Source organism: Pseudorasbora parva, chromosome 13, assembly GCF_024679245.1.
Source record: "Pseudorasbora parva isolate DD20220531a chromosome 13, ASM2467924v1, whole genome shotgun sequence".
In the NCBI taxonomy this organism is placed as follows: Eukaryota; Metazoa; Chordata; class Actinopteri; order Cypriniformes; family Gobionidae; genus Pseudorasbora; species Pseudorasbora parva.
The window spans coordinates 1,417,547-1,432,289 of record NC_090184.1 but is presented as its reverse complement, the minus strand read 5'-3'; the positions used below and the strand labels follow the sequence as shown (position 1 = coordinate 1,432,289).

The 14,743-nt window shown below is 40.5% G+C and overlaps 1 protein-coding gene across 3 annotated transcripts in view; it reads left to right on the top strand.

Moving 5' to 3' along the window:
- mib2 (MIB E3 ubiquitin protein ligase 2) overlaps positions 1–14,743 on the top strand; it is a 119,616-nt gene that overhangs the window by 42,861 nt on the left and 62,012 nt on the right. For all 3 annotated transcript variants that reach the window (XM_067412899.1, XM_067412900.1, XM_067412898.1), the window contains exon 2: positions 9,719–10,090. In XM_067412899.1, coding sequence (XP_067269000.1) covers positions 9,719–10,090 — 372 coding nt within the window. The remainder of the gene's footprint in view (positions 1–9,718; positions 10,091–14,743) is intronic.

The following is a 14,743-nucleotide window of genomic DNA, read 5'->3' as shown; positions in this document are numbered from 1 at the left end:
ATTCATCCAAACGATTCACTCAAATGGCCGATTCATCCAAACGATTCACTCAAATGGCACATTCATCCAAACGATTCACTCAAATGGCCGATTCATCCAAATGATTCACTCAAACAGCTGGTTCATCCAAACGATTGACTCAAATGGCTGATTCATCCAAACGATTCACTCAAATGGCCGATTCATCCAAACGATTCACTCAAATGGCACATTCATCCAAACGATTCACTCAAATGGCTGATTCATCCAAACGATTCACTCAAACAGCTGATTCATTCAAACAATTCACTCAAACGGCTGATTCATGCAAACGATTCACTCAAACGGCCGATTCATCCAAACGATTCACTAAATGGCCGATTCATCCAAACGATTCACTCAAACGTCCGATTCATCCAAATGATTCACTCAAATGGCTGATTCATTCAAGAATGAGGCAGTCGTTTACAAACAGGTCATTGTTTTTTTTTGATTCAACCAATTAATTCAAACACTGAATCATTCAGTAACACACACACACACACACACACACACACACAATGACCGGTAACCTATTTAAACACACAGATAGTGTCTGGGACATTACACACCACACGCATGTTGAGCACTAGGACATTATGAAATAAATAAACATTCATCGATCAGCACTTTTGTGCAGTGGCTCGAGTAAAATGGAAATGTTTAATAGAGTGTGTGTACTTTTACTCAAGCGCTTGATTTGTGTGTCACTGCTCGGGGTCATTTCTTATCAGGCGATCTCTCGGGGACCTTTGCTGACGAGGCCCCCAGCGCGTGTGTGTGTGCTGACATTAGAGCCGCTGTTTGCTCTGAAGAGTCGCTCGCGTCGGCTTGCTCGGGGGTGTGTGTCGCTGTTGGTATGAAATGGAAGTGAATATGTTTGCATGCGCCCAGTCACTCTTATTATAGTGTCGTGTGTTTCTCAAAGCTGCTCGTATTCTTCCTGTCACTTTCAATACATTTGACAGACAAACTCAAGTGTCGTCCACTGTGTGTGTGTGTGTGTGTGTATAATGCCATGGGTATGACACAGGTATTACAGGAGAGGGTGAAATATGAGGACATTACCCATGGCCCCACTTTACAAAAGGCTTATAAATCACACAGGAGGAGTTTTTATGAGAAAGGAAAAATGCAGAATGTGTGTGTGTGTGTGTGTGTGTGTGTGTGTGTGTGTGTGTGTGTGTGTGTGTGTGAGTGTGTGTGTGTGTGTAAAACTAAAGACAGTGAAGCTGGCATAACAGCTGCTAAACAGCTGCCTCGAGTACTCACAGTGCTACATGCATATTATTTTTATTTATTATTATTTTATATTTATTTTAACAGGGACACTGGACAATATATACATTCCCCAGAATTGGCTACAAAAATTGGCTGCTAAATAAAATAAAAAACAGGAACATATGGCATAATTAAGCATATATTACAGTTAATGATACAATTGCTCTAAACAGTTACAGGCAAAATAATATTAATAATAATAATAATATACATAATATATCAATTGGCTCGGTTGCAGATTGTTCATCGTTTGACTCATCTTTACTCATATTTTCAGGTTTGACAAAATTGTTACATTATTGTAAATGTATATAAAAGTGATTGAAATCATAATTAATAAAAATAATAATAATGTTCATTGCCATGAATATAAAGCCATTAGCGGTAAATCATGAATAAATAAATTAGATTTGATTTAAATTTCGCAAAAGTGAACATTGTCTAGTGTTGGTTGGCAATGTGTTGTAAACATAGTTTTTTTTTAATAGTGTTTTTAATACACATTTAAATAAACCCATCAGGCATAACATTATGACCCTCCTAATATTGTGTTGGTCGCCCTGACCCGTCTCTGATGGACTCCTCTAGACCCCTGAAGGTGTGCTTTGGTATCTGGCACCAATATCTTAGCAGCAGATCCTTTAAGTCCTGTAGGTTGTGAGGTGGGGCCTCCATGGATCGGACTTGTTTGTTCGGCTCATCCCACAGATGCTCGATTGGATTGAGATCTGGGGAATCTGGAGGCCGAGTCGACGCCTCAAACTGGTTGTTGTGCTCCTCAAACCATTCCTGAAGCATTTGTGCTTTGTGTCAGGAGCATTATCCTGCTGGAAGAGCCACAGCCACCAGAATACCGTTTCCATCAAAGGCTGAACATGGTCTCAGCAATGCTTAGGTAGGTGGAGCGTGTCAAAGTAACATCCACATGGATGGAGGACCCAAGGTTTCCCAGCAGAACATTGGCCAAAGCATCACACTGCCTCCGCCGGCTCGCCTTCTTCCCATAGTGCATCCTGGGGCCATGTGTTCCCCAGGTAAACCACACACACACACACACCCGGCCATCCACGTGATGTAAAAGAACACGTGATTCCTCAGACCAGGCCACCTTCTTCCATTGCTCCGTGGTCCAGTTCTGAAGCTCACGTGCAACTGTTGGTGTTTTCGGCGGGGTCAGAGGTCACCCTATGCCGCCCCATACGCCTCAAACTGAGCTGCTCTGTGTATTCTGACAGCTTTCTATCAGAACCAGCATTAACTTCTGGAGCAGTTTGAGCTCCAGTAGCTCGTCTGTTTGATCGGACCCCACGGGCCAGCCTTCGCTCCCCACGGTCATCAATGAGCCTGTGGCCGGTTTTTTAACATGGTTTTCAAATGTCAAGTGCAAGTCTAAATGAATCCCACGGTATAGTTTATTGCCATATGTTGAACTTCTACCATCTTTTTACTTGTAAAAAAATACAATTTTTTTTTATGGACATTTAACATTCGATAGATGAGTGATTTGTGTCATTGCAGATGAAACAGGGCGGCGTCCAGGCTACAAAAGCCATAACTCATCTTTCTTTCTTTTATACTGTTACATTCATCATGTTTGTTACATCATTTTTTGATTAGAGTGTAAATCCATGTTCTCAATAATGTTGTCGGACTGCTTCCTTTCCCCCGGTCCTCTGTTCATCGTGGGATCGTCTGCGTACAGTCGGGTTTTACATTAGACACGAGCTGACAGGTCCAATGACACCGCCCTGAGGGACCCTGCAGAACAATGGCCTTCTTATTTAGTTTGTCTTGTTTCCAGTCCAAATATCTAAATATTCTTAAATGAAGATGCATTTACTAGATGTAAGATATTTTCTTGTTTTGTTGAAAATAATATCTAAATGAAGAGAGTTTTTGCTTAAACAGGCCAAATGATCTGCCAATGGGGTGAGAAAAATAATCTGATTTCTGATTGAAATCTTGTTTCTTGTTTCCGTCCCAATCAGAAATAAGATTATTTTTCTCACCCCATTGGCAGATCATTTGGCCTGTGTTAAGCAAAAAGTAATTTTGATTATGTTTTTAACAAAACAAGAAACGATATCTTATGTCATTTTACTTGTATAGTAAATGCATCTTGATTTAAGAACTGTTAGATATTTAGACTGGAAACGAGACGAAATGACTGAGTAAGAGCATTTGTTTGCAGCGTGAGGAGGATATAAATCACACCAGGGACTATAAATTGTTTTGATATGAGGAAAATGAGCAAGTTGCTCAGTTACGACTTGTGTTGGACATTTGGTCTTGGCCTGAGGTGAACGGGCCGGTCTTAACTAAAGCCGGTCTTGGACTGCGTCGACACTGCAGATGTGTTGTAATGTGGATCTGGGTCCATCCACACTGACCTTTATCCGGCTCACGGCGGCTCATGGATGGAGGAAGCTGTCTGATGGGAAAGGAGCAGTTCCTGTTTTCTAACCATATCTGTATTTGGCTGGGTCAGAGGGGGAACGACCGATAAGGATTTAAAACTTAAACAAAGGTTGCAACTGTTATAAGAGCCAATGTTGTGCAGACGAAATGTTCCCGTAATTGAAAAATTTAGGATTTCTGCATCATCATTTCATAATTGCACATATCCATATTAGGGCTGCGCAATATATCGAAATTACCGAAATATCGCAAATGTACATATCGCAATATGCATACGCAACGGCACGCAATATCTGAATGATTTTAATAGGCTACGTCAACACTGTGAAAAAGTTTTAGGTCGAAGCTGTGATGCATATAGCAGAGAATAGACTGGACACACGACTAAAGAGTTATTAAACGCAATAACTGGCGGAAAACAACAACTTGCCGTCTCGCTCTGTCTGACACACACTCACACACACACACACACTCACCGAAACGTACACAAGTCGCCTCTCTGAAAGCAGGTGATCCCTTCAGTTCAGTCAATTAATAATTAACAATCAATATTGCCAGATTTGTGACATTCAGTAAGGGCTAATGTCCACCCAGCCGGTTGTTATCTCAGAATAAACCCCTTCAGAGTGATCAGGACCCCGAGGCGAAGCGGAGCGTCACTCTGAAGGGGTTTATTCTGCGATAACAACCGGCTGGGTGTACATTATCCCGCTTATTACACGGCTACTAGTCTCAAATAAATTACACACTAAATATTGTCTTGAGATTAAATATTTTATTATCTCTTACGCAAAGCTTCCGCGAAGAAAAACAGTTCCAGACTGCTTTAAGCCTTTATCTATTGCTGCTAAATGTTGAGAATGAATGCTGAAAGGGTTAGTTCAGCCAAAAATGAAACCAAGCCTATGATTTACTCACCCTCGGGTAGGGATGCGCGGTATACCGGTACTGGAAAAATACCGGTATATATTTTATTTAAAACGGTACGATATCATGATTTGGCACATTTCGGTATATGCTGCTTTTCCGAAGTTCACCGCTAGATGGCAGCGCGCCACCCAAACTGACCCGAAACAACCGGCAAATGTGACGACAACAGACGAACAAAATGGATAAAGCAGTTGAATCTCACTCAAGATGCCCAAAACGAATTAATAAAGAGAGGAGTAGAAGTGACATTTGTAATGACTTTGCTTATAAAACTGATGAAGAACCATCAAACCTAGCCAAGCATCTGTCACTATCCTGACTTTAAGACTTCTGAAGAGATCGACAGGTCAGCGGATCATTCAAACCATCTCATTTAGACATTTATTTTCTTTTAACACTGATCAACGCACACACATAGAGTAACATAAGATCCAATATCACAATCTCCAGCGTTCGTTTCAACCAATGACATTTAGATCTCATAATATTTGCCCGCGTACTATTGCACTATTTACATTCGCGTTAGACTAAACCGCCTGTGTGTATGTGAATACTCACTAAAGACGGACATTTGTACATAATTCTGTGTATTTGACTGTTTAAGGAAACTTAATGTGTAATGTGCGAGCGTGACTAAGTGACAGGCGTGTGTGTGTGTGTGTGTGTGTGTGTGTCGTATCAGCTCATATCTCCTGTAACTTATTACGAAATGCTATAAAATCTTTCGTGTTCAAATGATTTCCGTTCTCCATCCCGAGACGAGCGTGAAATGTTGAATCGGATTATGCAGATTGCTTTAGTGTAGTGCGATGTCTTTTGAACCCAGAAGCAATTTGCTAATTTTGAGAGATTTTTGCTGAAATTATTTCTCACAAGAAAGTTTTCAAATGACTGATTTGATGTGATAAGCTTTGCTGATTAATTTACTAATGAACATTTGTGGTGATTTCCCACTTTATAAACTCAAAACTTGCATAATTGTTCTCATTCGCGTGCAATATACCCGCGGTAATATCAGACCTTGTGGTATCGATTTAATATCGGTACTTCGGTATTAGGTTGTGGTACCGTACCGAAGCCAGAATTGTGGTATCGAGCCATCCCTACCCTCGGGTCATTATAGGTGTTTATGACATTCTTCTGTCAGACAAATACAATCAGAGTTATATTTAAAAAGTCCAGGCTAACGTTAATCCCAGCAGTAGTTGGAGCTGTTTCTGAAGTCCATTAAATGCAGCTGTCCGTCAAATAACGTGCTCCACACGACTCCGATGGGTTAATAGAGCCTTCTGATTCGAATCGATGCGTTTGTGTGAGAAAAATATCCATATTTAAAACTTTATAAAGGAGACCTGCCTTGAAGTCTTCCATTGTAACCCACGGCTGTTTAAGCCACAAGATGGCGCCAGCGTTAAGCACAGAAGTAGTACCGGTCAAGATAACTCACAGTACCCGGATGAGCGGTGTGTGTTATCTGGAAATAACGTACTGCTGGAATGAGCGATTGACCAATCAGAATCAAGTATTTCACAGAGCCGTGTCATAATTTTTGCTAAATCGCTGCTGGTCACTTTCAGAAGTTGTAGCGATGCTTTCATTTCCCAGAAAGAATATGAAACGCATAAATGGTATCATTCTCAGTTTTTAAATGTTTTTTTAAAATATAGTTTAAATAGATTTTACACACTATTTGCAATATCGTATCGCATATTGAATATTGCATTTTTCTTCAATATGGCACAGCCCTAATCCATATTATACAGATATCTGGAGAATAGTAAAAGAAAAGTGCTCGACACATGATGATGACACATTGCCCTTGTTTGATCGTTGTGGTTTTATTTGTACAGTTTTGCTTTCCGTTTAGATGCATGCATTTATTGGGGTTCAGTGAGAACGCTGCTCCACACACACACACACACACACACACACACACACACACACAGACACGCACACACACACACACACACACACACACACACCATAGATCTCGTCCGTCTGTTCAGAAGCGATTCTTTTGGTTTGTCCAACAGGTTGAGTGCCGAGGGCGAACTCCACATGGGCTGTAAGTGGGCAGAACATCTGCTGCTCTTCTGCTTGTCTGTTGTAGTTCTGGGTTTGCATTTGGTGCTGTCAGCTGGCATATGTTAGCTTATTTAATTAAAGGTGCATGTTTGACTTCAACAGCTTGTCCATGCTCCGCTTCCACTGTGATCACGGACCGCTACATGATCATTTTCACTGCATTCACAAGGTTGCTTTCGGGTTTCATTGGGTTTACTTTAAAATATGTTAGAAACAAATAAGATTTTGCCAATATAAGAAAGATGTTCTCTGTAAACTGGGAGGCATGTGGGAATATATGGGACAAAAGTGTTTTTTGTCTCAAGTTTGCATGCCTGTAACTCCTGGAGTATTTAAGATATCCGAATATCCTTTTAGATTCTGGTTTTTAACTAACTATTATTTTGATAGATTCATTTTTAAAGCCCAATATGGTTCATTTCCAAAGATATGGAGATCTCAATGTGGCTCCGTGAGTAAATTGTAATCATTTTGACTGCATTCACAAAGTTGGGTTTCATTGGGTTTACTTTAAAATATGTTAGAAATAAAGACAATTTTGGTCAGGAGGATAAGAAAGATATTCTCTGTGAACTGCGAGGCATGTGGGAATATATGCGTGTGACAGTACAGTAAACGAGATGGCCATGTTTTACTTTTACTTTCACTTTTAACGGAAAGGGTGGAGTGTTTAATTAACGACGGAAAGGGAAATGGAGGAAATGGCTATTTAAGCAGGTAGAAGGACACGTCACAAAGGCATGCTAGTTGATTCATGAGAAAGAGAGTGATTATCGTTACCGTTTGGAAGGGAAGACGGCTTGTGTTTGAACCGAGGCTGACGTAACCCATGCGAGCTGTCTGATGCGACGTGGAGTCCGGCGATTCCCTAGCGACGCACTTCAAAGACTGTCTGCTGTATGGCAAGCTGTTCACTAGAGTCCAAAGTCCGTTAAACTTCCTTCCTGGAGTCTGGCGAAGTTCAACTCTACTCTCCCGTTACGATTCCGAACGCCAAAATTGTTTGGCGTTTATTTGGACACACGAATCTGCAAGTGTTGGACGCCCAGTTGAGTGTGACTCAGCAGCGGGGATTTCGTCTATCGTGTTAATTCTGTGAACTGTGATCTATTGAACTGTTACGTGAATATCTACTGTTTATTGTTTTGTTTGTTTTCAATACGTCCCCATTTTGAATATGTTTATGGACATAGAAATAAATTCCATTGAAATAGAAGCTTGTTTTGTAATCTGTCTTTTTGCTTTATTTGTGTAATCAGTGGGTTTTATTTGCTATCCGGGATTATTTGATTTTGTCAGTTAAAGAACTGTCTGGCGCCCGAAGGTTGACTTTATTTTGGGAAAATAATTAATTTAATTTAAGGGCAGCCACCACCACTGTTACATGCGATTAATGTCTTGATGAACTTACTTATGGGTCATTCGTGTCAGGTCAGCCAAATTCAAGAACCTTCCCCGACTCAAAGACAAACATGAATAGTGATGACAGACAATGTTCACCTGAGATCTGGAGCCAAACTGCAGGAGTGTGAAAATGACTTTATAATGATGGCAGCTTCATTATTTTATTCTCACACAGAGATTAGCAGATCTATTAATGAAATCTGTTGACTTTATCAATCTGTGTGTCATTATATGCCAACGGTGAGCGCTCAAACATGCGGAAAAAGTGTTTTTTGCCCCATGTTTGAATGTCTGTAACTCCAGAAGTATTAAGTATATCTTAATATCCTCTTAGATTCTGGTTCTTAACTAACTTTCCTTTAGATATCTTTATTTTTAAAGCCCAATGTGGTTCATTTCCAAAAATATGGAGATCTCAATGTGGCTCTGTGAGTAAATTGGCAAAATGCTTTGAGTGCATTCACAAGGCTGCTTTTGGGTTTCATTGGGTTAACTTTGAAATGTGACAATGTTTTGATGATTTGGGTCATTCCGTGTCAGATCAACCAAATTCAAGACACTTCCCCGATGAATAATCCTATTATTGGTGCACATGTGATGCACAAGTCACTTCATCATATGTGCTAGCCCTAGAACTTCCTCTATTGTAGAGCTAAACGTGCTACACAAATACACTGAGCTGGACTTGATAAGCTCATGAAACCGGAAGGAACTTATTTTGACAGCATTCACAAGGTTGCCTTTGGGTTTGCTGGGTTTTCATTGGGTTTTGATGTTAGAAACAAAGACCATTTTGGTCAGGAGGATAAGAAAGATATTCTCTGTGAACTGCGAGGCATGTGGGAATATATGCGATTAATGTCTTGATGAACTTACTTATGGGTCATTCGTGTCAGGTCAACCAAATTCAAGAACCTTCCCCGACTCAAAGACAGACAATTTTTGTTGTAAGTAATCCCATTATTGGTGCACATGTAGACGTAGTCACTTCATCTTATGGGCTAGCTCTAGAACTTCCTCAATTGTTGAGCTGGACTTGATACCGGAGGGAACTCAGTGCTGTGTGTCACACTGCAAAAAATGCTCTTACTCAGTATTTTTGTCTTGTTTCTAGTCCAAAAACATCTAAACATTCTTAAATCAAGATGCATTTACTATACTAGTAAAAAATGAAGTGAGTTTTTGCTTAAAACAGGCAAAATGATCTGCCAATGGGGTGAGAGAAATAATCTGATTTCTGATTGAAATCTTGTTTCTTGTTTCCGTCCCAATCAGAAATAAGATTATTTTTCTCACCCCATTGGCAGATCATTTTGCCTGTTTGAAGCAAAAACTCTTTAGATTTTATTTTCAACAAAACAAGAAAAAATATCTTATGTTGTTTTACTGATCTTGTAAATGCATCTTGATTTAAGAATTGTTAGATCTTTGGACTGGAAAAAAATACTAAATAAGAAGAGCATTTTATGCAGTGTGTCGCTACTATGTGACTGTTGTATAAAAGTGACGCACATCAGCATTTCAGCATGTTTTTCAGTGTGGTGAATGCTTGTCTAATGTGTGTGTGTGTGTGTGTTTTCAGTCAGCCCTGACCTGTCTCCAGAGGCTCCTCTACTCGGCTCGCTCCCGCTCCCGGTGCCTCGAGCTCCAGCTGCGAGTGCGGCCCTGATCCCCGCGGCCCCGGGCTCCAGAGCTCACCGTAAGCAGAGCGAGTGCGGCCCCAGAGGCAGCATGGAGGTGGGCATGCGTGTGGTGCGCGGCCTGGACTGGAAGTGGAGCAGCCAGGATGAAGGCGAAGGCCATGTGGGCACGGTGGTGGAGATCGGCCGGCAGGGCAGCACCACCACGCCGGATAAAACTGTGGTGGTGCAGTGGGACAGCGGCACTCGAACCAACTACCGCACCGGCTACCAGGGCGCATACGACCTGCTTCTGTACGACAACGCGCAGATAGGTGAGACCAATCTCCTTCAGGTTAGCAAGAAACCTACGACTGCTTTTGCAGTGGCTTGAATTAGGGGTGTGCACGAATAGTCAAATATCCTATCTGTAATTCATATTCGAAAGCTTCGCTGGCTGTAAATGCAGTGAATCCATGAGAAATCCCTCTAAATCTCGCAGTTATAACTCAATCCACTGGGTGGCGCTGTGGAGCGGGTTAATACGTTGAGTGTATTTGATCACATAATGAATGTCGTCTGCGCTCGCGATGTTTGAATTACTCAGATGACAATTTAAAATGATCTTACAAAATGGAGTTACTTTTGATCAAATCAATTACTGAAACTGAGTTATCATAATATCACCAGAACAACGAGACTCACAGGAGATCCAAACAGCAGCCGAACGAGGAAAGAGTCCATCACTGCGTTCACGAATGAACTGAAAACACAAAGTGCTTCCCTCAAACTTCACCTAACCGTTATCTTTGTCTCCGCGACGTCTGTCAGCGGCACGTTTCTCACCCGATAATAATATCATCATCCAGTAATACTATCGCTTCTCTCAGCATGAAAATGAGAAACAATACAAACACCACAACCATATAGTATACCGACCGTCTGTGTGTGTGTGTGTGTGTGTACGTTCTGCACAATAACATGGCATGCTCTGATTTATTAGTGTTTTTTCTGCTCGTGCTGCTTAATTTATAATTTTGTTCTTTAGGCATTTTTTTTTACACATACTGTTTAATGTTTTAAAAGCTTAAGATATAACGCAAGCGTGTTGTGTACATTGCCTAATCATAAGCTTGTTCAGAAATGGTAAAAAAAAAAAAGCAAAGAAAAAACGTCTCCCTCATTTTCTCAAAATACCTAATTTACGTAAATGAATATTGATTTCTATGAGCCCAAATATTCGAATACAATATTCTGTGAAAATGCCCATCCCTAGCTTGAATTAGGGGTGTGCGATGTATATCGTCTGCGATAATATCGTAATTGTCGTTTTAACGATGTGTGATCTGACATTATCAAATATATCCCTCACACACACACACCCTGCTGCTCCTGACGACACACTGATGTCTTAAGACACAAAACCATCAGTTTGTGTGAGAAATCGAGCCAAATTTATATATATTTTTTTTTTACCTCAAATACAACGCTATATCCAACAGCCTGGACGCGCTTCACTTCTGGTAAAGTCGTTATACACACGCTCTGGCGTAGTTTACGAGATTCACTTCTGGCACTGGCCTACACACAGCAACGGTTGAGTTAAAAATCGATATGATAATAATAATGATAAACATCACAGGCTAATTTTTGGGTGAACTATCCCTTTAATTTAACAGGTGGGACGCTTGCCACTCTCTTATTTAATGGGCTTTTTTCGTATCCTATATTTTAGTAATCATCTTAAATTAGGTGTCAGTGGAAAGCTCACAAACTCAAAATTCATCGTGTGAAACCGGACGTTGCGTTACCATGGGACCGGTCAGCAGGGCCGTGGTAAGCCTTTGCGGGGCCCTGGGCTAAGCTTTTGCCCCCCGATTACAGATTATTGTTAGCATTACAATACACCCTTTAAATATCAAGTTTAAACAACGCTTTATTTAATTAATCCCTTTATATTTACTTTATATTACGTTGCTCATGCAAGTGGCAAAATATTTAATCTAGGCCTATGTTAAAATCAAAACCGTTTTACATTAACACTTACAATAGACAAAAAATCTAGTCTTTAATTTCTTGAAATCCTGCTATAAATAAATAAAGTTCATAAAGAACTTTATTTCTCCACCTTCAAGAAAGGACGAGAGAGCTCCATTATTTCCTATTTACTCCCTATTCTCCCCATTTACCTGAATATGTCTGTTTTCTGGCTTTACCCGAGGCAAAAAGTCATTGAAACATATTAGTCTTTAAATTACATGAATCTGTGGTGAAATAACCTTCACTCTCAGAAAAGAAGGTACAGTGCTGTCACTGGGGCGGCACCCTAAGGTACAAAAGTGAAAAGGTACATCTTTGTACCTTACTCACCCCTAAATGGTACATATTAGTACTTTAAGAGTGCAAAGTAGTACCTTAATGGTACATATTAGTACCTTTTCAGTTTTGTACCTTAGGGTACCGCCCCAGTGACACACATGTACCTTTTTTTCTGACAGTGTAGATTTTCACTTCAATGCATGTTTATTTTAATGTGAACAATGTTCTATCACTTTAATTCGGCGCATCCAGCACAAAATAGACTCGGTGTAGAAACGATCGACGCGCTGCTGGAGACGCTCCTGGAAAGCACTGCGGGACCGCATCCATGTGTAGTGAGAACGCTGAAATCCGTTAGCATTGGGACATATAACTGCCGATCTATTCGTGATCAAACTATTTGTGTTACAGATCTAAGCAGTTCATAGCAGTCATTTGTTGGACTATTACACAATAATAGAACGATGTTTTTTATTGCTATTATCTCATCACATTTGAAGCGCCGCTAATATAAATCGGTAGAGGAACAATTTATATTTTCTGCATTGGGAGTTTGGGATACAAAGCTGCCTGCTGGGGTGGCAATGGTCTTCCTTAGGGTGGCAGCTGAGCCCCGCTAGATCCGCCCCTGCCACGGTCATATTTTCTTACATTTTCATTCCACATGTTGAGGTGACGATGTACTGGCTGTCCGCTGTGACTCCATTCGGGTGTGTGACAACGATGCTCAACGTGCGCATACCTACATCGATCAAAAAAAACTAAAAAAATCTCGGGGGCCCCTGGTGTTCGGGGCCCATGTTGCCCATTAGGATAACGCGGCCCTGACAGTCAGTGGTGGAGGAAGTACTGAACCTCAGTACTTCAGTAAAAGTAGAAGTACTACAATGACAACCCTACTGACAAAATATAGTTTTTAAAGCGTTGGTTCAGCCAAAACATTACAATTCAGTCATTTACTCTCCCTCACGATCCTGAGAAGACTCTCGTTCATCTTTAAAACACAAATGAAAATATCTGAGAGATTTCCATCCCTCGTACCACTGCCGCTTATAAAGAGCTCGTAAAACTAATCCATATTGATTGGTTTAGTCCAAATTTGCGGAAGAGCCTCGACGGCTTTATGGGTGAACAGATTGAATTTAGGCTTTTATTCACATCAACAGAATGAACCTCATATCTGATGTGTGCATTCATCAGCACTGCAAAAAATGCTCTTCTTACTTCTAAAATTCGTAAAACTAGAAACATTTACTAGAAAAGCAAAAGTAATTGTCTTGTGTTGGGAAAAATAACTCAAAATGAAGAGAGTTTTTGCTTAAAATAAGATAAATAATCTGCCAATGGGGTGAGAAAAATAATCTTGTTTTCTGTTTGAATTAAGATTATTTTTCTCACCCCATTGGCAGATTATTTATCTTATTTTAAGCAAAAACTCTCTTCATTTTGAGTTATTTTCCCAAAACAAGACAATATTTTTTACTTGTCTAGTAAATGTTTCTTAATGTAAGAATTGTTAAATATTTAGACTAGAAACAAGACAAAAATACAAAGTAAGAAAAGTTTATGGCATAAATCACTGAGGCTTTTATTGACATCTTAACCGTGATGGAGTGAGTCCATCACACACAGCTCTCATGTGTGTGTGTGTGTGTGTGTGTGTGTGTGTGTGTGCGTGCGTGCGTCCGTGCGTGTGTGTGTGTGCGTCCGTGCGTGTGTGTGTGTGTGTGTGTGATGCATGAGAACCAGTGAGATTTATCACACACACGCTTCCATGATGACCATTCTTTGTTTATATGTCAATAAAAGCCTAAATGAGATGAGTTTATCACATAAATGATGGTATCGCCTCAGTGTGCTGTTTATGAGAATAAAGCAGCCGCTCCGTTCCCACGCCCCGTCTTTATTAGACCAAATCTCAGACTATAGAGGAACATATATATAAAATAATCACACTAATCTGTCTTTAGTGTGTGATGTTCCAGTTCTCTCTGTCACACTGCAAAATATGCTCTTCTTACTCAGTCATTGTGTCTTGTTTCCAGTCTAAATATCTAAATATTCTTAAATCAAGATGCATTTACTAGATCAGTAAAACGACAGATAGATATTTTTTCTTGTTTTCTTAAAAATAAAATCAAAATGAAGTGAGTTGGGGTAGTTTGGGGGAGTTTTGCTTAAAACAGGTAAATAATCTTATAACAAGAAACAAGATTATTATTGTGTGTGTGTGCGTGTGTATGTGCGTGTGTGTGTGCGTGTGTGTGTGTGTGTGTGTGTGTGTGTGTGTGTGTGTGTGTGTGTGTGTGTGTGTGTGTGTGTGTGTGTGTGTGTGTGTGTGTGTGTGTGTGTGTGTGTGTGTGTGTGTGTGTGTAAACCAGTGTTGACAGCGAGCGGTCATGCACTCCCTCAGCTGGTGGCGGTGTGTACTGCGCCTGTATCTCTCAGATGAGGGAGATCAGTATCTGTCTGTGCTTTGCAGTCCTTCATTCAACACGTGTTTATAAGCAAACACACTTAATCCGTCTCCTCTGCCTCAGATGACCTGTTTCTGCTTAATGGAGGCACACAGGTGTGTGTTAAAGGTTCGTAACACTAGGGATGATGGGACTGAAACCGGTGTTAATGAGCCCGCTGCTGAATTATGAAAGGCTGCAGAACCGATAAAC